General features: G+C 36.9%; 1 protein-coding gene across 2 annotated transcripts in view; it reads left to right on the forward strand.

Annotated features, from left to right (window-relative positions):
• Nucleotides 1–21,118, forward strand: part of GXYLT1 (glucoside xylosyltransferase 1) — a 94,650-nt gene that overhangs the window by 38,910 nt on the left and 34,622 nt on the right. For both annotated transcript variants that reach the window (XM_020979762.2, XM_020979761.2), the window contains one exon: nt 14,669–14,843. In XM_020979762.2, coding sequence (XP_020835421.1) covers nt 14,669–14,843 — 175 coding nt within the window. The remainder of the gene's footprint in view (nt 1–14,668; nt 14,844–21,118) is intronic.

The following is a 21,118-nucleotide window of genomic DNA, read 5'->3' on the forward strand; positions in this document are numbered from 1 at the left end:
TAGCTGCCCAAAAGTCTCTCTTTTTGCAGACCATGTGATGATATACTTGGAAAAGCCTAAAGATTCAACTAAAAAGTTATTGGAACCAATAATTTTAGCATCACATAATGTAGCAGGGTATAAAATAATCCCACATAAATCATCACCAACAAAATTTTGCAAGAAGAGGTAGTAAGAGATACCATCATTTAAAATAACCGTAGTCAGTATAACATAACTGGGTATATACTATCAAAACAAACCCAGCAAGTATATGAACATGATTATAAAACACTTTTCATACATATAAAGCCAGGTTGAAATAATTGGACAGATATTAATTGTTCATACATAGGTACAGTCAATATAGTAAAAGTGACAATTTTACTTAAATTAATCTATATATTCAATGGCCTCCCAGTTAAATTACCAAAAAATTATTTTACTGAGCCAGATAAACAAAATTTATTTGGAAGAACAAAAGATCAAGAATATCAAAGGGATCATTGAAAAAATGTAAAGGAAGAAGGTTTAGCGGTATCAGATCTTAAACTGTACTATAAGGCAGTAATTATTAAAACTATCTGGGACTGGCAAATGGAAAATTGTAGCAGTGGAAGAGTAGACATACTACACACAGTAGGAAATTATAATAGTACCCTATTGTTTGACTTATGTAAAGATTTAAGCTTTGAGGATAAGAATTCATTATTTGGTAAAAATTGTTGGGAAAGCTGGAAAGCAGTCTGACAGAAATTCAGTATAGACCAGTATTTTACCCCATTTACCAAGATAAGGTCAAAATGGATACGTGACCTAAATATAAAGGGAGATATCATAAGAAAATTAGAAGAACATGGAGCATATTACCTGTCAGACTTATGGATAGCAGAAGAATTTGTGAATAAACAAGAGATAGCATTGTGAGATATACAATGGGAATTTTGATTACATTAAATTAAAAAGGTTTTGGATAAATAAAACCAATGTAGCCAAGATTGGAAGGTAAACAGAAAATTGGGAGAAAATTTTTATAGACAGTTTCTCTGATAAAGGTCTCATAACTCAAATATGTAGAGAGCTTTGTCAAATTTACAACAATATACATCATCCCCCAATTGATAAATGGCCAAAGAATATGAATGGACAGTTTCTGGGGGAATAAATCAAAGCTATGTATAGTTATGTGAAAAAGTGCCCTAAATCATTATTGATTAGAGAAATGCAAATTAAAACAACTTTGAAATACTATCTCATACCTATCAGATTGACTAAAATGATAGAAGGGGAAAATGACAAATGTTAGAAGGGACGTGGAAATTTGTGACACTAGTGTTGGTAGAACTATGAAGTGATCCAGCCATTTTGGAAAGCAATCTGGAATTATGCCCAAAGAGTTATAAAACTGTTTATATCCTTTGACCCAACAATACCAGCATTAGGTCTTTTCTCCAAGGTGATTTGGGAAAAAGGAAAAGAACTTTTATGCTCTAAAATGTCAGCAGCTGTCTTAGTGGTGGCAAAGAATTAGAAATTGAGTGTTTGCCTGTCAATTGAGGAATGGCTAAACGAGTTATGGTATATGATTGTGATGGAATACTACTGTGTTATAAAACGTGATGAGCTAGTTGATTTTAGAAAAACCTGGAAAGACTTGCATGAAATAATAAAGAATGAAATAAGCAGAACCAAGAGAACATTGTACATGGTTACAACAATATTGTTCTAAGAACAACCTCAAACAACTAAGTTATTTTGAGTATCATAAATACTCCAATCAAGTACAAAAGGACTTATCAAGAAGATGTGATCCAGAGAATGAACTGATATAACAGAAGTATGTATATTATGGTTTTACACACACACACACACACACACACACACACACACACATACACACACACTCTCTCATTTGTGTCTAATGATAGCCTTCTCTAGGGCTGTAAAAATACTTTACAATATGTCAGTATAAAAGCTCTAGCTCCAGGGTAGCTTCTCTAGGGGAGAGAGGGATAAAAATATAATAAAAAATACACAGCAGAGAACAAAAGAAAACTTAGAAAGAAGCACAGAAAAGCAGGATAGCTTTGAAAACAATGTGTGATATTACTTTTTTTAAAGTAAACAGTGTGATGAGTAAAATCATGATTTTATATTGAATCTTCTTTTTACATTGTGCTGTATATTTGGAAATTTTCCTTTTTTGTTTTTTTTTTTGGTTCAAAATGAAAAAAATTTAAAAAAATTTTGGATAAATCTAAAAAATTGATCAGGAAAGCCTACTCAGAATGAAGAAGGTAAAAATATACGTTATCAGAAGCCAGTTTTAACTAGAATTGGGTGCTATTTAAATCTTACACTCTTCTAGGAATTCTTGTTTCTTTTTATTTTTTTAATTCTTTTTTTTTGTTACATCTTATAAGTTGTCTTCTTCTCTCCCTCCCAATCCCACATTAGTGATTTCCAACGTTTGATATAGATATATATGTGGAACCATACATATTACTCATGCACCATCTATCACTTCTTTCTCTAGATATGGATAGTTTCTTCCCCTCTTATGTTCTTTGTAGTTGATATGAATGATTTTATTACTCAAAATAGCTCAGTTATTCATAGAGAAGAACTAAAAAATGATTTTCAAAATCAAATAAGAGTGGTAGAAGAAAAATTACATGAAGATATGAAAGCAAAGGAAAAAAATTATGAAAAGACAATTAACAGCTTGGTAAAAGAGGTGCCAAAAATACTAAAGAAGATAACTTAAAAACCAGAGTTGATCAAATGGAAAAAGTGATGCAAAAATTCATTGAAGACAATAACTCCTTAAAAATAGAAGAGGTCAAATGAAAAAAATTATTGGATTACCTGAAAGCCATGATCATAGAAAGATCCTAGGGATCATATTTCAAGAAAGTATCAAGGAAAACTGCCTCAATATCCTAGAACCAGAGGGTAAAATAGAAATTGAAAGACTCCACTGATCACCACCTGAAAGAGATCCAAAATTAAACTTATAGAACTTTTATAATGGAATTTCAGAGCTCCCAGTCAAAGAAAAAATACTACAAACAACAAAAAGAATCAGTTCAGATATTGTGGAGCCACAAGCAGGATCACACAAAATTTAGCAGATACTGCTTTAAAGGAGCAGAGGGTTTGAATGTGATATTCTGTAAGACAAAGGAGCTAGGATTGCAACCAGCAAAATTAATTATAATCTTTCAAGGGAAAAAATGAACTTAGGGGCAGCTAAGTGGTACAGTGGATACAGTGCTGGGCTTGGAGTCAGGAAGATTCATCTTCATGAGCTCAAATCCAGTCTTTGACACTTACTAGCTCTGTGACCCTGGACAAGTTGCTTAACCCTGTTTGCCTCAGTTCCTCATCTGTAAAATGAGCTGGGAAATGGCAAACCTCTCTGATATCTTTGCCAAGAAAATCCCAAAGGGAATCATGAAGCATTGGACGCAACTGAAAAACAACTGAACTGAGGGTTTTCAAGCATTCTTAATGGGTTTACTGGTGAATAATACTAAACATTTAAGAATCAATTAATTCAAATACTGTATAAACTATTTGGAAAAAAATGATAAAGTAAGAGTCCTTCTGTGACACAAATATGGTTTTGATACCTAAACCAAGGAGAACAAAAACAAAGAAAATTATAGACCAATTTTCGTAATGAATATTGATGCAAAATTTTCAAATAAAATAATGCTGGCAAGGAGATTACAGCAATATATCACCAAGATCACACATTCTGACCAAATGGGATTCATACCAGGAATATAGGGCCAGTTCAAAAAAATCATATAATATAATATAATATAGTGTAGTATAATATAATATAATGTAATATGACATATAATTATCTCAATAGATGAAGAGAAAACTTTTGACAAGATAACACTCATTCCTATTAAAAACACTAGAAAGCATAGGAATCAATGGAACTTTTCTAAGTCTAAGATCAAGAACAAGCATTGTCTGTACTGGGTATAAACTTGAAACCTTCCCATTAAGATCAGGGGTGGGGAAAAGATGTCCATTATCACTACTGTTGTTTAATTATTGTATTAGGAATGCTACTATGGCAATAAGGCAAGGAAAAGTAACTGGAGAAATAAAATTAGGCAATGAGGAAATAAAACTATCAATCTTCACAAATGATAGGATGTATTAATACCTAGAGAATCAAGTTAAAGCAAGTTGAGACAATTATCAACTTGATTTGATGCTTTGTAGTATAGTTTGAAATTTGGTATTGCTCAGCCCCACTGTTCACTTTTATTCATTAAGATTGAGATTATTGGCCTCTTGTTTCTCCAAATGAATCACATTTTTACTAGCTCTATAAAGTAATCCTTTAATATTTTTATTGATATATCACTGAATAAACTAATTTAGGCATTGTCATTTTTATTATATCAGCTCATTGTGGGAATTCATATACTTCTAATTACCTGGGTTTGTTTTTATTTCTTTAAAGATATTTTGTAGTTGTATTCATATGTGTCTATGTGTCTTAGTATAGATTCCAAAACATTTTATCATTCAGTAGTTATTTTGAATAGAATTCCTCTATCTCTTTGCTGCATTTTGTTGGTAATATACAGAAATGCTGATAATTTATATGGATTTATTTTAAATCCTGCAAATTTTCTGATGTTTCAGTTAATTTTTACCTGCATCTTTGGACTTCTCTGAATCATCAAATCATTTGCAGTAAGCAGCAGTTTTGTTTCTACTATGCCTATGCTTATTCTCTCAATTTCTTTTTCTTATATTTTGATTTGGTTTGCATTTCTGTCCCTTCTTCAAATAACACTGGTGATGATGGATATCTTTGCTTTACCTCTAATCTCATTGGATGGGCCTATAGCATTTCTCCAATATAGATAATGTTGAACCTTTATTTTAGATATTTATTCTTTGCCATATTATGAAACTTTCTATTATACTTGTATTTTTTCATGTTTTTTCAGAAATGAATATTGACTTTTGCCAAATTTTTTATTCTGCATGATTGATGTAATTATGTAATTTTTATTTCTTTTGCTATTTAGTATCATCTGCTTTTCTTTACTTTGAACCTACCCTATAAATTCAACCTGGTAATAGTGTATAGATGTCTAAATAAGTTACTTTACCTGCTTTGTTGATATTTTTTCAATATTTTTGTGTTATTTAAGGACTTTGGTTCATAGTTTTCTTTCTTTGCTTTGTCTCTCCCTGGCTTGGTTTTCAAAACTGTATGATAGAATGTGTGGTATGGGATCCTTTGTTTCCTCTTTTTGCACAAAGCTTATATAATATTGAAATTAATGGTTCTTTAGAGGCAGATTATAGTGGAAAGAATAGAGTGCTGGGCCTGGAATCAGGAAGGCCTGAGTTCAAATCCACCCTCAGACACTTACTAGCTGTCTGACCCTGGGCAAGTCAGTTAACCTCTGTTTGCTTCAGCTTCAGTTTCCTCAACCATAAAATTAAGGTGATAGAACCTATCTTGAAGGATTGTTGTTAGGATGAAATGAGATAATATTTTTAAAAGCAATTAGCACAATGCCAGGCATACAGTAGATACATATTCCTTCCCATACCCCTTATAATACTATATATAGAGGGGTTGGCCTTAGTGAGAAGGGTCACTTTTTTTTTTATCAGAGATTTGAGATAATGTCAGTAATATAAAGGAAACGTATAAAGAAAACTAATCTTACTCTTAATTTTCATCCTTCAATATTGGATGCAAGCCATGTTTATATTTGATTTGGGGTATACATATAATTGAATAGTATTGTTTTTAAACGTGTATTTGCTTTTTGAATTGAAGCAATATAGCTAAATTTTGTGACAGGGTGTATTTTTGACTATACCTCTTTTCCTCACTGAACCTTTCCTTGTAACAAAGAAAAACAGTTGACCAAAAATGTTCATACGTGACCAAATATAGAAATTGTAATTGTAGTTCCCCTCCCTATCTACTAAGAGGAGAGGTGTTTCGCTATTTGTTCTCTAGGACCAAGTTTGGTTGTTGCAGTTAGTGTTCAACTGCGTAGACTCATAGAATTGTCCATGTAGAACAAGAAGGGACTTCAAAGACCATCTAATCCAGACCCCTCATTTTACAAATGAAGATACTGAAAGTCATAGGTGAGGTGATTTGCCCTAAGTCCCATAGGTAGAATAGTCACATAGTGGTAGAATCAGGAGTCAAATCCTGAGCCCTTTCCACCATACATGCTACAGTGCCTTTTAGTTTTGTTTTTGTTTACATTATTGTTGTTATTGTGTGTATTCTTCTGATTCTGTTTTCTTTGTTTTTGCATTAATTCATAATCTTAAATTCTTCTGAATTTGTCTTTCAGTTTCAGTTGTGTAGTTATGGTTGTGGTTTGTCTTTTGTTCTCGAGTAAGACCATGACATCAGGAAGGTGATGCCATGACTTGCAAATGAATTGGATTTAAGTGAGGGAGGGCTGGGCAAAGTCACCAGCCTCACTCTCTCCTCTGGAGACATCTGGATCCAGTGGTCAGGTCTCCAACTGGAGATGGCCCAAAACGCAGTGGGTGACCTCAGCCTTTTTAAGCTAAGGTCTTTTAAGCTAAGTTCTCACTTTGACTGAGGCAGTGCCCATTCAGTGATTAGACCTGTTTAAGAAGTGAGCTGAGGGAGAGAGGATTCTGGGAAGATGGCGAAGTAGGTCAGAAAATTATAAGCTCTCAAGACTTTTCCCCACAAAAGAGACAAAATAACACCTTAGGACCAACAAAGTAGAGGTAAAAATAAATAAGAATAGGGACACAACAGGAGTCTTGCTGGGACAGCTCAAGATCAGAAGAAAAATTCCAGGACAAAGGTTGGTCCCCGTGAAGAATAAACACCTACAAGCTAGGGGCCAAGTTAACAATAAGTGGCATACCACTTAAACAACAAGTAGCAAGCCATGGGATTAGCAGGTTTGGAAGGCTACCTCAGCCCCAGCTACTGGAACTTTTGCCCTGTGGATAGTGAGGGGAGTTGGCCAGCTGAGCCTGGGAAGATGGAAGGAACCTCTGCTAACAAGGAACACTAGACCCAGCTGTACTGTTGAGAGCTGTGGGTGTGAGAAGGAACCAGCATACACCTAGAGGCTGGAGATTTGGCTTTGGTTACAGGCTAGAGGGAAGAACTGAAGATCTGGGACAAGAGGCACCAATCCCGTATAGCTCAGGGCTAGAGGTGATTACAAAAATTAAGCTATTACTACAAAAAATGCAAAGGCAAAGGAGAAAGAATCCAACCATAGAAAGCTATTATGGGAATAGAAAAGACTGGGTTTTATCTTCAGAGGAGAATATTGAAGCAAAGAAACCCTCTTTGACTCCAAAGAGTAATGTCAAATGGTCACCTGCCCAAAAAGGATTCCTAGAAGAACTTTAAAAAGACTTTAAAAATCAAATAAGAGAGATGGAGGAAAAACTTTTTTAAAAATTCCAAGAAAAACAAGACTATGAAAGGAAAGTCAACTGATTAGAAAAGGAGATCCAGAAGCTTAAGGAAGAAAATGACACCTTGAAAATTAGAATTGGGCAAGGCAAAGCCATCAGAATTTTAAGAGATCAAGAAATAAATAAAATATGAATAATGAAAAAATAGAGGAGAAAGTAAAACATACGAAAAACAACAGATTTAGAGAACAGATCAAGAAGAGAAAATATAAAAATAATTGGATTAACTAAAAGCTATGATCAAAAAAAGAATCTTGATACAATAATACAAGAAATAATTAAAGAAAATTGTCCTGAAGCATTAAAACAAGGGAAGGAAAGTAGAAATAGAAAAAAGTTATCAATCACCACTTAGAAGAGATACTTCAAGGAAAACTCATAGGAATATTATAGTCAAATTCCAAAACCCCCAGCTCAAGGATAAACTATTAAAAGCAACAAGAAAAAAAAACAATTTAATATGATGGTGCCACAATTAGAATCACACAAGACCTAGCAGTGGAGACAATAAAGAACCACAGGTCTTGGAACATTATATATGGAAGAGCAAAAGAACTTGGGCTGTGGCTGAAAATATCATACCCAGCAAAGTTAAGCATAATCCTGAATGGAAAAAAAAATGAGTGTTTGATCAACTGTCAGACTTTCAAGATTTTGTTAAAAACCTGGTCTTAATAGAAGATTTGACATACAAGAGCCAAGAGAAACATAAAGTACAGACCAAAGACTGATTACAAGGGATTCAGTAAGGACAGACTATTTCCTTTTTATATGTGTAAAATGCAAAATGTATGTCTAACATTCTCATTAATAATTGGGAAGCTCATAAGAAAGATTAGGGTAGAACTGAGTATGATATGACTTTAAAAAGTAAAACCATTTAGGAACAGCTAAAAAGATTACTTATTTTATACAAATGAGGTTCAAGAGGAAGAATCAATACAGGGGAATTAAATGGGGGAGGAGGGCTGGTAGTTCTGATAACCTACTTTCATTGGGAATGAGTTTAAGAGGGAATAATAAAAATATTTAGGGAGGGGGGAGAAGACAAGAGAGGGCTCTCTAGAAGGGAGGGTGAAGGAATAGGTTATAGGGGGCTATAGGAGGATGTTTAGATTTATGGGAACAGGAGGATAGGGGAAGGATCCTTGGAGGGGGGTATGCTAAGTAATAGAAGGACAAGGTAATGGGTAGAAGTAAAGTAGAAGAATCAGGAGGGATAGGAAATGAGATACGTACAAATATAAAAACAACGATCAGAAGTAGGATTTGTTTGGGAAAATATATATCTATATAAGCAAGTATATGTATGTATATGTGTATTTCTATAATTATAAAAAAATATATCTACACTCAATCGTAGTCTTCTGGAGTGGGGAGGTGGGAAGAGGAAAAAAAAGAACAAAGTAAAAAAAGGGCACAGCAGAGAACAAAAGAAAACTTAAAAGGAAGCAAAGAAAAGATGGACAGCTTGACACAATGTGTAGTTTTTATCATACAGCTTTCTTAAAATGAAAATTTATTGTTACATATTTTGAATCCTCTCTTATGTTCTGCTAGGCACATGACATGCTTTTTTTTCTTTTCTTACTTTGTAATTAAGTTCCAATATTTGTTTATGTTTTTAAAAATTATTTTCTCTATTCTGTATTTGTGTTCTGGTGTTTGAGTCAATCGAAAAATTTTAAAAAAGAGAAATGAGCTAAGAAGTGGCTCTTTGATGCAAAAAAAAAAAAGTCAAACTGGGAGGAGAAGACTCTCAGGGTTTCTGGCCGAAAGAGAAACAATTACTAATTACATTCCCTCTGAGTCATGGGGTGGGAGTGGGGGGGGGCACTGGTGCTTTGATAAAGACCTATTGTTGGCCAGTCCATGAGAACCAGAGTGAATTGAGTTCAAGGCATGGTCTTTTTTTTTTAATATATAAATTTATTTATTTTTAGTTTTCAACATTTACTTCCACAAGATTTTGAATTCCGTATTTTCACCCCATCTTGCCCCTTCCCCCACCCCAAGATGGCATGCATTCTGAATACCCCTTCCCCTAGACTGCCCTCCCTTCTATCTCTCCCCCCTCTTCTTTTATCCCCTTCCCCTTCTATTTTCCTATAGGGCAGGATAGATTTCTGTACCTCATTTCCTGTATTTTTTATTTCCCAGTTGCATGTGGAAACATTTTTTTTTAAACATGTGTTTTTAAACCTTTGGGCTCCAAATTTTCTCCCTTCCTCCCACCCTACCCACCCTCATTGAAAAGGCAAGCAAGTCAATATAGGCCATACATGTGCAGTTATGCAAAACACTTCCATAGTAGACATGTTATGAAAAACTAACTCTATTTCCCTTAATCTTATCCTGCCCCTCCATTTATTCTATTCTTTCTTTTGACCCTGTCCCTCCTCAGAAGTACTTCCTTCTGATTACCCCTTTTCCAATCTGCCCTTCTCTCTATCACCCCCCTGCTCTCTTGTCCCCTTCCTCCCCTATTTTCCTGTAGGGTAAGACAGATTTCCATACCCAATTGAGTGTGTATGTTATTCCCTCCTTAAGCCAAATCCTATGAGAATAAGATTCCCTCATTTCCTCTTACCTTCCCCTCTCCCTTTCTCCTTCTTCTAGTATAATCCTCTCTCACCCCTCAATTTTATTCTCCAGATATCACCCCTTCATCTTCAACTCACCCTGTGGCCTCTGTCTATCTATCTGTCTGTCTGTCTGTCTGTCTGTCTGTCTGTCTGTCTATCTGTCTGTCTATCTATACATACATACAATTTTTCCCCTCCCAGTACCCTAATACTGACAAAGGTCTCATGAGTTATAAATATCATCTTTCCATGCAGGAATGTAAACAGTTCAACCTTAATAAGTCTCTTATGATTTCTCTTTCCTGTTTACCTCTTCATGTTCCACTTGAGTCTTGTATTTGAAAGTCAAATTTTCTATTCAGCTCTGGTCTTTTCATCAAGAATGCTTGAAAGTCCTCTATTTCACTGAATGACCATTTTTTCCCCTGAAGGATTATACTCAGTTTTGCTGGGTAGGTGATTCTTGGTTGTAATCCTATCTCCTTTGCCCTCTGGAATATTATATTCCATGCCCTGGGTCCTTAATGTAGAAGCTGCTAAATCTTGTGTTATCCTGATTGTGTTTCCACCATACTTGAATTGTTTCTTTCTGGCTGCTTGCAATATTTTCTCCTTGACCTGGGAACTCTGGAATTTGGCTACAATATTCCTAGGAGTTTTCCTTTGGGGATCTCTTTCAGGGGAGATCGTGGATTCTTTCAATTTCTATTTTGCCCTCTGGTTCTAAAATCAGGGCAGTTTTCCTTGATAATTTCTTGAAAGATGATGTCTAGGCTCTTTTTTTGATCATGGCTTTCAGATAGTCCAATAATTTTTAAATTCTCTCTCCTGGATCTATTTTCCAGGTCAGTTGTTTTTCCAGTGAGATATTTCACATTGTTTTCTAATTTTTCATTCTTTTGGATTTGTTCTACTGTGTTGATTTCTCATAAAGTCACTAGCTTCCAATTGCTCTATTCTAATTTTTAAGGAAGTATTTTCTTCAGTAATCTTTTGGACTTCCTTTTCCATTTGGCCAATTTTGCTTTTTAGGGCATTCTTCTCCTCATTGGCTTTTTGGACCTCTTTTGCCATTTGGGTTAGGCTATTTTTTAAGGTGTTATTTTCTTCAGTATTTTTTTGGGTCTCCTTTAGCAAGCTGTTGACTTGTTTTTCATGATTTTCTTGCATCACTTTCATTTCTCTTCCCAGTTTTTCCTCTACTTCTCTTACTTGCTTCTCAAAATCCCTTTTGAGCTCTTCCAAGGCCTGGGAAGGATTCATATTTTTCTTGGAGGCTTTGGATGTGGGAGCTTTGACTTTGTTTTCTTCTGGTTGTATGTTTTGATCTTCTTTGTCACCACAGTTAGATAATATAGTCTGACTCTTTTTGCGAGGTTTGCTCATGATCCCAGCCAACTACTTGAGTTTTAAACTCTTTGTTAAGGTAAAAGTCTGCTTCCATTGTGGAGAATGTACTGTCCCAAGCTTCAGGGGTTTGTATAGCTGTTTTCAGAGATACTTCTAGGGACCTGTAAATTTTCAGTTCTTCCAAGGTTATATGATAAGTATCGAGGTGTTTACTCTTTTCCTGGCCTGAGCTCTGGTCTTTGAGTGACCAGCCACAAGCAGTGTTTTCTCTCTTGGAACTGCGAAGAGGGTTTTCTCTCTACCGCCACTACAAGCTCCACCGGGCCAGCGCTCCTCCTCACCCCAGGACCACCACCCAGAACTGTGACCCAGATCCAAGCAAGGGCAAAGAAAGAGATTCCTGCCTCAGCACCAGCAAAGAGATACCTGCAGTCCCCCTCTGATCAGCCACTTGATTCCCCCTCAGTCTGTGGGCTGGAAGCTCAGGACACAGCCACCACCCTGCACCTGCACTCTGCACTCTGTGCTCTGTAACTGGCTCTGACCTGGCTCTTCTCTCACCGCAAAAACAGACTTTTCCCACTGACCTCCTAAGTTGTCTTTGGCATTGGTGGATTGAGGAGTCTGGAAGCTGCCACAGCTGCCCGTGATTCAGTCCTATGAGTCCTGCTCTAGGTTCGCTGAGGCCTGCGCACCCACGTGGAATTGCGCTTCTCTCCCTGCCCAGCGCAATATGCCTTTCCAATTAACCGTCCAGGCTGTCTTGGGCTGGAAATTTGTTTTACTCTGTCTTTTTTGTGGGTTCTGCTGCTTTAGAATTTGTTTAGAGCCATTTTTTTATGGGTATTTGGAGGGGTTTGGGGGAGAGCTCAAGCAAGTCATTGCTTTCACACTGCTGCCATCTTGGCTCCGCCCTCCCAGGCATGGTCTTTAAGAACAAAATCTAGCCAGTAAATCTCAAGATACCTAGGTAGGATTCAGACTTGAAGATTTCCTTTGCTTTGGGCAGATCACTCACAGGTAAGGTCTTCATACTCCATGTAGAGAGGGAACAACAGAGGAGAGGAGTGGAGGTAAGAGGAGCTGAGTTTCCCAACTGAAACTGTCCAGTTGGGTCCCCAATGGGCCAGCTTGGACTACTCACATGTAGTCGTTTGTCCTTCGTTCTAGAAGAGGACTTTGATATCAGGGAGATGATGCCATAACTTGCAAATAGTGAGAGAGGGCTGGTAAAGTCACCAGCCTTACTTTCTCCTCCGGAGCCAACTGGAGATGACCCACAGTGCAAAGGGAGACCTTGGCTTTTTTAAGGGAAGATCTTTTAAACTGAATTCTCACTGTGTGGGATGCCACTCAAATTAAAAAACACAGAGGTATCCAAAGAGAAACAAAAAGTTAATTTATTATTATTACTTGAAGTCTTGAGATTTGGGTGTTCCTCCACCAGGATGCTCTGATGAGGGGAGACAGAGTACAGGAGCAAAGGACCTGATTAAATAGCCCTAACTGGTAAAGCCCCCCTCCCAACAACTGGCCAATGTTTTGGCTCCCATTCTCAACACGAAACTCTACCATAGGAACAAACAACAACAAACAGTATGCATATCTTAGTTACAAATTATAGATATCCATATTTAGCCCTTAGGTTGTTGAAATATTACCAAAAAAGCAATTAAAGATGTACAGTCAAGCTAGACACTGTGCTGTGTAGCAAGGTCATCATGACTAAAGCATAGCAATAGTTGTAGCAACATGATACAAGGGGGTTTCTTCAGGAGTTTCAGGCTTGGCAAACATTAACTACTGAAATAATAATGGCATAGAAAGAAGGGTTACTTGGGGCTAGACTACTGTAACTCAGGTGATTTCTAGTAAACTAAAACTTATGCCTGTCAGGCTACTATGCCTGACTTGAGTCTAATACAATTTCTATTTATTCTTCTAAGAAGTTTTCATGGGACCCCTTATCCCACTCAGCCTTATTCCAAACCTTAATTACATTGGGAGTCTTCACTGAAACATCCCATTCATCACTTTCAGTCAATATCAATTTCAGTCAGGCAACTCACCCCCTCTGTACTCTTCTCCTCTGCTCTCCTCTCTTCACATTCAGTATCATGACCATTCCTGAGGGTAATCTGCCCAAAGGAAGCTAAAGGAAGGCTGAAACCTGCCTAGCTATATTGTGCTTTACTGGCTAGATTTCTTTCCTTAAAGAATATTACTTAAACCCAATTCACTCTGGTTCTCAATTACTGGCCAACAATAAGCCTCTACCCAAGCACCATTTAATGGTTATTATTTGAATGTAAATAGTAATTGTTTTTCTTTTGGCCAGAAACCCTGAGGGTCTTCCTCTCCCAGTTTGAGATATATACATATACATGTACACACACACACACACACACACACACACACGTGTGTGTGTGTGTGTGTATTTACATTAAAGAAGCCATCCCATTGGTTCACTTCTTTTTGGAAAATATTTTATTCAAAAGTTTCACAGCACCATCTAGTTATCTTAAAGAATGCAGCCCCAGCGCACCACCCCTCTGCCTTGCCCCTGCCCCACCCCCCTCCAGATGCAGAAGTTTAAAATGATACCATTTGGCTAGAGAGTCCCCCCCCCCTTTTTTTCTTTAAATTCAGGTCATGATATGATTTTGGTTACTGTCTCACCTCAGCCTCCTGAGCCCCAACTTGGATGGGATTTTAACAGGTGATGGCGTGTCCTCTCCCTTCCCCTAACCCTTGTAACTCCAAGCCAAGGGAAGCAGGAACTCAGCATCCTCCTGTCCTCATCCCCATCCCATGCTGGTAGAGGCAGATAAAACTACAATGGAAAAGGTGAAATTCACCTTGGCTCCCTTCCTGAACAGCCCTAATCACTAAATGGGCATCGCCTCAGTAAAAGTGAGAACTTGGAAAGACCTTAGCTTATAAAGGCTGAGGTCTCCCACTGCATTGTGGGCCATTTCTAGTCATCCTGATGTATATCTGGCCACTGGACTCAGATGGCTCTGGAGGAGAAAGTAAGGCTGGTGACTTTGCACAGCCATCCTTCACTTAAATCTAGTTCATTTGCAAGTCATGGCATCATCTTCCTGATGTCACTTGGAGAGGAGAAACCACAACCTCTGAGTAGTCAGTTTCAGTGGTGCTTCCTTGTTTATTATGGAGTATTTCATATGGTAAATTATGCTAATATTCTAAAGCTATATTGAAAATTTTACCACTTAAAATGTTTTCTTTGTCATTAGGTATAGACTGATGAAAACACAATCTTCTGAGACAATGCACCTAGCTGTGGTAGCCTGTGGCGAACGACTGGAAGAGACTGTAACTATGATAAAATCAGCTATTATTTTCAGCATCCAACCTCTTCAGTTTCACATTTTTGCTGAAGACCACTTGCACCGCGGCTTCAAAAACATAGTAGGTATTTGGGATAGGTTACGGGATTATATTATTTTATTGTACATGTATAGCAGATATGTTGATATAAATTAAACAGTAGTTGAAGCTTTTTAGATAATAATGCTATGTCACTGATAGTACAATGCCTTTAACACAGCAAGTGCTTATTAATAAGTACTTTATGACTGATTCATGAGAACTAAATTAAAACTTACTGATGAGTAGAAGCTTATCTGAGTTGAAAAAAATTTGATTACATATTTTTATTGAATGTTAGAGTTGAAAACTTCAAAGACTAGAGTAAGTTAAAATTAATTAAACAGACTATAACTTTATTGTTTTAAGACATATTGTTAAATTAGATGAATGAGAATTATCAAGGAGAAATCCTTAAAAATTATATTTTAATGTAACAAATAATAATTGTTTATAATTAAAATAATAGAAATGGAAATGCCTAAAGTTCCTGATGGTGCTAGAAAACAATGTTTTCTTTTGTTATTTATATTAAATATATGAAATATTTCTGCATTGACAGCTTGCATTTTTTGTGAAGAAAGCTGTTTTGCTTTACAAAAGTAAAGCCAAGGGGCAGCTAGGTGGCGCAGTGGATAGGGCACTGGTACTGGATTCAGGAGGACATGAGTTCAAATCCAGCCTCAGACACATAACACTTACTAGCTGCGTGACCCTGGCAAGTCACTTAACCCCATTGCCTAACCAAAAAAGAAAAAAAGTAAAGCCAAATTATGATTTAATAGAATTTGGATTATTAAGGTTTTACATTTTAAATTTCTTATGTCAGTCTTTCCCATTTCTCTACACTTTTTATGAACTTTTCTTTTACAATATTAAATGAAGCATTTTAGGTTTTTATAAAATTGAGGGTTTTTTGGAGGTTGCTTTATTTTTTACTTAATCAAGACTATCTCAAATATATATAGACAATTTTTCTACTTAGTAATTCAAGAAAAAAATTTAGTTTCTTTTTTAAAATATTAATCTAATCCAACTTCCATATTGAGCTTTTTTTTTTTTAACACTACTGGTTCCAAGTAGTAAAAAATTCCCTTTTTGGCAATAGTGATATTTTATATTTCTTTCAAATGTTATCATAAAAGTTGAACTTAGTAGGGGCAGAGCCATGATGGTAGAGGAGAGACAGCAACTCAGCTGAACTTTTCCGACATTCCCTTCCAAACAAATTTAAGATAATATCTCAAATCAAAGTTTTGAACAACAAAGCCAACTAAAGATCAAAGAAAGACTTTTTTCCAGCTTAAGGAAACAAAGAGGTCAGCAGGAGAGGTCTGTGACACTAGCATGGGGGCCAGTCCAGAGCTCATGCAGGCCTTAGAGGTGGTCCTAAGAGTGTTAGTAGGAGCGGCTTTGGGAGCTCTCAGCCCAGAGATGGTAAGGGAGTTGGGCACCTGGTCATGAAGAGATTACAGGGCACACTTTGCTGGCACTGAGTACAGCTGGTGCTGATTGGCAGATCTTTTGCCCATATGCAGTTCTGCGTTACATTTCCAGGGTTGAAAGTAGCACTTGTGGTTGGTTGCAAGAGAGCAGGAGGCCTGGTCACAGTTTCAAGGCAGAGAGAAGCACTAGTATTTGTGGATGCAGGAGAGGAAGGGATCAGGTCCCAGTTCCAAGACAGAGAAGACTACTAGCGCTTATGGCTGCAGGAGAGAAGAGGAGTGGTCACAGTTCCAGGGCAGCTGCACAGAAGCAGGGGTACTTGCTGGGTAAAGACAAGAGTGCAGACCAGGAGAGCAGATCTGCCTATATCACACCTTTTTGGAAGCACTAAAACCTTTCACAACCCCTGTACTAGCTCTGAAAACAGCAGCATGAAAAAGCCTGAAGCTTGGGACAGTGCCTTCCCACACTCAAGTGAGCAGAGCCCAACTTTAACATAAAGTTCAAAGTCAAGATATGGGCTAGAAAAATGAGCCAACAAGAACAACAAAATATTTGACCATAAGAAACTACTATTGGTCACAGGGAAGACTACCATAAACTCAGAGGAAGATAACAGTCTCAAAATGCCTACATGTGAAGCCTCAAAAAAAAAAAAAGCTAATTGGATACAAGCCCAACAAGAAAGAGATGAGAATGGTAGAGGAAAAAAATGGGAAAAGAAATGTGATGCAAGAAAATTATGAAAAGAGAATTAGTAATTGGTAAAAAGAGATTTTAAAAAACCTGAAGAAAATAGCATCTTAAAAAACAGAATTGGCCTAACCATAAAAGAGGTAGAAAAATTCACTGAAGAAAACAGCTTAAAAAGTAGAATTGCCAAATGGACAAAAAGACACAAAAGCTCACTGAAGAAAATAGTTCCTAAAAAATTAAAATTGGGCCAAGTGGAAGTTAATGATTCTGTGAGATATCAAGAAAAAAGGCAAAAGAATGGAAAAAATAGAAGAAAAGGTGAAATATCTCATTGGAAAAACAACTGACTTGGAAAATAGATCAAGGAGAGAGAATTTAAGAATTATTAGACTACCTGAAAGCTATGATAAAAAACAAAAGAGCTTAGGCTTCATACTTTTTTAAAATCTGCTGGTAAATGAGTCCATCTGTTTCTCAGTTCAGGCTGGTGACAGTTATCTGATGTCCTCCAATATTTGAATACCATCCTCCCAGTATAAGATAAGGGAAATCGAATCTTAGTTTTCTTCCCTGGTTGTCATCACTTTGGGACAGAGAGAGAGAGAGGGAGGGAAAGAGAGGGAGAGGGAGACATAGAGACAGAGACAGAGAAATAGAAAGAGAGAGTGAGACAGAGAAAGAGAGAGAGAGAGAGAGAGAGAGAGAGAGAGAGAGAGAGAGAAGAGACAGAGTGATTGAGATCCAGCAGTACCCTAGTTCATCCTTTTCTCTGCCTTCTTCAGTATCTCTCAATTATTAACTCCAACCCTGCCTGTCATCATGAATCTCCCTTGGAGGTGACTTTTAAAAAAAAAATTTCCAGATCATAAAATTATTGATTCAAAGCTGGAAAGAATCTCAGAGGCCACTGAGTTCAATCTTCTCATTTTGAGGATGAGAATACCAGAGAGGTCAGGTAACTTGCCTAGTGTCACACAGGCAGCCAGCATCAGCCATGGGATTTGAGCTCAGTTCCTCTGAATCCAAACCAGTATTCTTTCCACTGTACCTTATTCTTTTTAAATCTGTTTATTGCTATCTTGAGGTTATTTCATTCATTTTATTTGTATTCCCAAAGTACATTGCCTGACACGATTGGTGTTTAATGCATACTTGATTGGTTGATTGATTTATGTCACTTTCATTTCTGAATATATCCCTTCCTATCTCCCTTAGCCATCCCTTCTAACTATGATTTTAAAAAGCAGAGCCACTCTAGCCCCAGTTACTCAAATGGGAAAGGGAGGGGGAAAGTGCAAATATCCTAGCACTCCTTACTTCCAATAAATGTTATGGAACTGAATTACTCCTAGCTCTAACCTTGGTCATGAGATGTCCCTCTGGAAACATACCCCCTGGCCAGGCTTCTTAGAAAGCATGAGTAAGTGTGCTGCTATAGTGAGTGAGAAACAGACTCTATAGCTAGACAATGAATTGAATTTGAGCATACAGCTGCAATACTTTATTTCAGAAACAGGAACAAAAATGTTGCCAAGTGTACATTGCAGGGACCATGAGAGCCATGTATATATTCAGACAGAGGAGCGAGGGGGATGTGATTGTCTGTTCATTATACATAAATAATGTTGTGAAAACTGAAAATTAAGTCTTACTAGTGACTATCCCTCATAATTAATTACAAGACAGGCAACAGAAGTACCTAGAATAGATTATCCAGCCTTGGAGATAATATCTTCCTTCCTTTCTTTCCTGCCAGAATCAAGAATGTTTTATATTCTTCAGGGCCTTTTACCCTCAGTCTAGGAGGACTTTCCTTATGCTCTCTCAGGAGGCTTCATACTTATAAAGGAAAACTGTACTAATATCTTAGATCCAGAGGGTGAAATAGAAATTGAAAAAATCTGTTGATTTCCTCCTGAAAAAGGCCCCCCAAAATAAAAATTCCCAGGAATATTATAGCCAAATTCCAGAGTTCTGAGATCATGGAGAAAATATTGCAAGCAGCCAGAAAGAAACAATTCAAATATTGTAAAGCCACAGTCAGAATAACACAAGATTTGGCAGTTTCTACATTAAAGGATTAGTGGGCTTGGAATATGATATTACAGAAGGCAAAAGATTATAGCCAAGAATAACCTACTCAGCAAAACTTTTAAGGGAAAAAAATGAATATTTAATGAGAGGACTTTCAATCATTCCTAATGAAAAGACCAGAGCTGAATAGAAAATTTGACAAACTCAAGACTCAAGAGAAGCATAAAAAGGTAAACATAAAAGAAAAATCATAAGGACCTTAGCAAGATTAAACTGTTTACATTCCTATATGTAACACCTAAGAAGAGGGGAGAAATAAGGATTCGCTGAGAGAATGAAGGGGGAGTTAGAATGGTGAAAATTTTCTCACCTAAAACAGTAATGTTTCTAAGAGATTATGCCCTCCTTCTCCCTTCTCAGACCACACCCAAGACTAGATAGAATTCAAGCACTTTACCTCTAACCAAATGGGGTTAAAACCAAACCTTTTCACTTCACATCCTGAGCATATTTCATTGCTGAACTGTCCCAGGGCACTCTGCAAAATCAACTTGGACTCTAGCCTTTCTCCATATTTTATTGGCCCAATTAGGGATAGAGAAAGGGCCCCAGTATTACTTCTGACCAGCATCTATTAAAAGACAAGTACCCCTGTGCCACATGCTCTCATTTGCCCATCCCAGACTCTATTGGAATTAACAGAGGACCTTTCTCTTTTTAAAATATTCCTATTTTTAGGGCAGCTAGGTGGCACAGTGGATAGAGCACTGGCCCTGAAGTCAGGAGGACCTGAGTTCAAATCTGGCCGCAGACCAAACACTTGACACATATTAGCTGCATGACCCTGGGCAAGTCACTTAACCCCAATTGCCTAAAAAACAAATAAACAAAAACCAAACAAATAAAATATTCCTATTTTCCCCCTACTGTCTTGCAAAATAAGATCTCTCCATCATTATTACTTAGAAAGGAAAGGTATTCATTAAAATTGATCTCTAGTTATGTTAACAAATATATTATCCTACCTATTTTCCTTAAAAATTTTTCCTTAAAGAAAAAAGTTTGTAAAATTACTAAAATTGATGCTGCATAGTAGGTGCTGGTGAGTTAACTCCTTCTGCCTCTGATACCATTGAAATCCAAGAATGATGAATGTGGTTGTTCTTTAATATGTTACTGGGAATCCTTAGAAAACAGACTTTCTAGTGACTATCTGTACAAGGAGGTAGCTTTTTTTCTCCTTTGCTGAGTATACTTCGTGTGGTAGTAGTAGTAGTAGTAGTAGTAGTACTAGGATTGGGTGTCATCTTAACATCCAGGAGTGAGGCTGCCCTGTGAAAGTTAAAGGAGTTACGAGACTAACTTGATAGCAGCCTCTCTTCCCAGGGGCTTTCATATTAAACCACAACACATCAAAACCAGTCAAACAAAAATATCAAAACCAGACAAACGTACTCAACTTCAGTGCAAGGAGATCATTCATTCTGCATAAAGTTCAAACCATTGTCTTCAGTGCTTTCTAAAAGGAAGAAATAGCGGGGAAAGAAAGTCATGAATCCAAATCAACAAGAAAGAGTCTTTACAGTGGATGGGAAGGTGAGAGGGTGATGGCAAGCAACCGTTATAGACACTCTCACTGGAATTTGTTCAAAGAAGGAAGAATATATATACACACTCAGTTGGGTATAGAAATCTGCCTTACCCAACAGGTAAATAAGATAACCCAACTTGGAAATAGGAGGGGAAGGGGGTTAGAGAAAGGTGGGGGTTGGGGGAGAATGATAAAAGGGAGGGCAGATTAAGGAGATAGGTCAGAAGCAAAACAGACTTTTGAAGAGGGACAGGATAAAAAGGGAGAGAAAAGGATAAACGGAAGAAAATGGGATGGAGGGAAATTAGTAATTACTTAGGAGGGAAATTAGTAATTAGTAAAAATTAGTAATCATAAACATGAATGTGAATGGGATGGGCTAATCCATAAAATAGAAGCAAGTAGCAGAATATATTAGGAACTAGAAACCAACAAAATGTTGTTTACAAATGACACACTTAAAACAGAAAGACTTAGTGTTAAAATCAGGGGCTAGAACAGAATCTATTATGGTTCAGTTGAAGTAAAAAAAAAGCAGGGATAGGAGTCA

The sequence above is a fragment of the Phascolarctos cinereus genome, unplaced genomic scaffold, assembly GCF_003287225.1.
Source record: "Phascolarctos cinereus isolate Bilbo 61053 unplaced genomic scaffold, phaCin_HiC Scaffold_1;HRSCAF=81, whole genome shotgun sequence".
In the NCBI taxonomy this organism is placed as follows: domain Eukaryota; kingdom Metazoa; phylum Chordata; class Mammalia; order Diprotodontia; family Phascolarctidae; genus Phascolarctos; species Phascolarctos cinereus.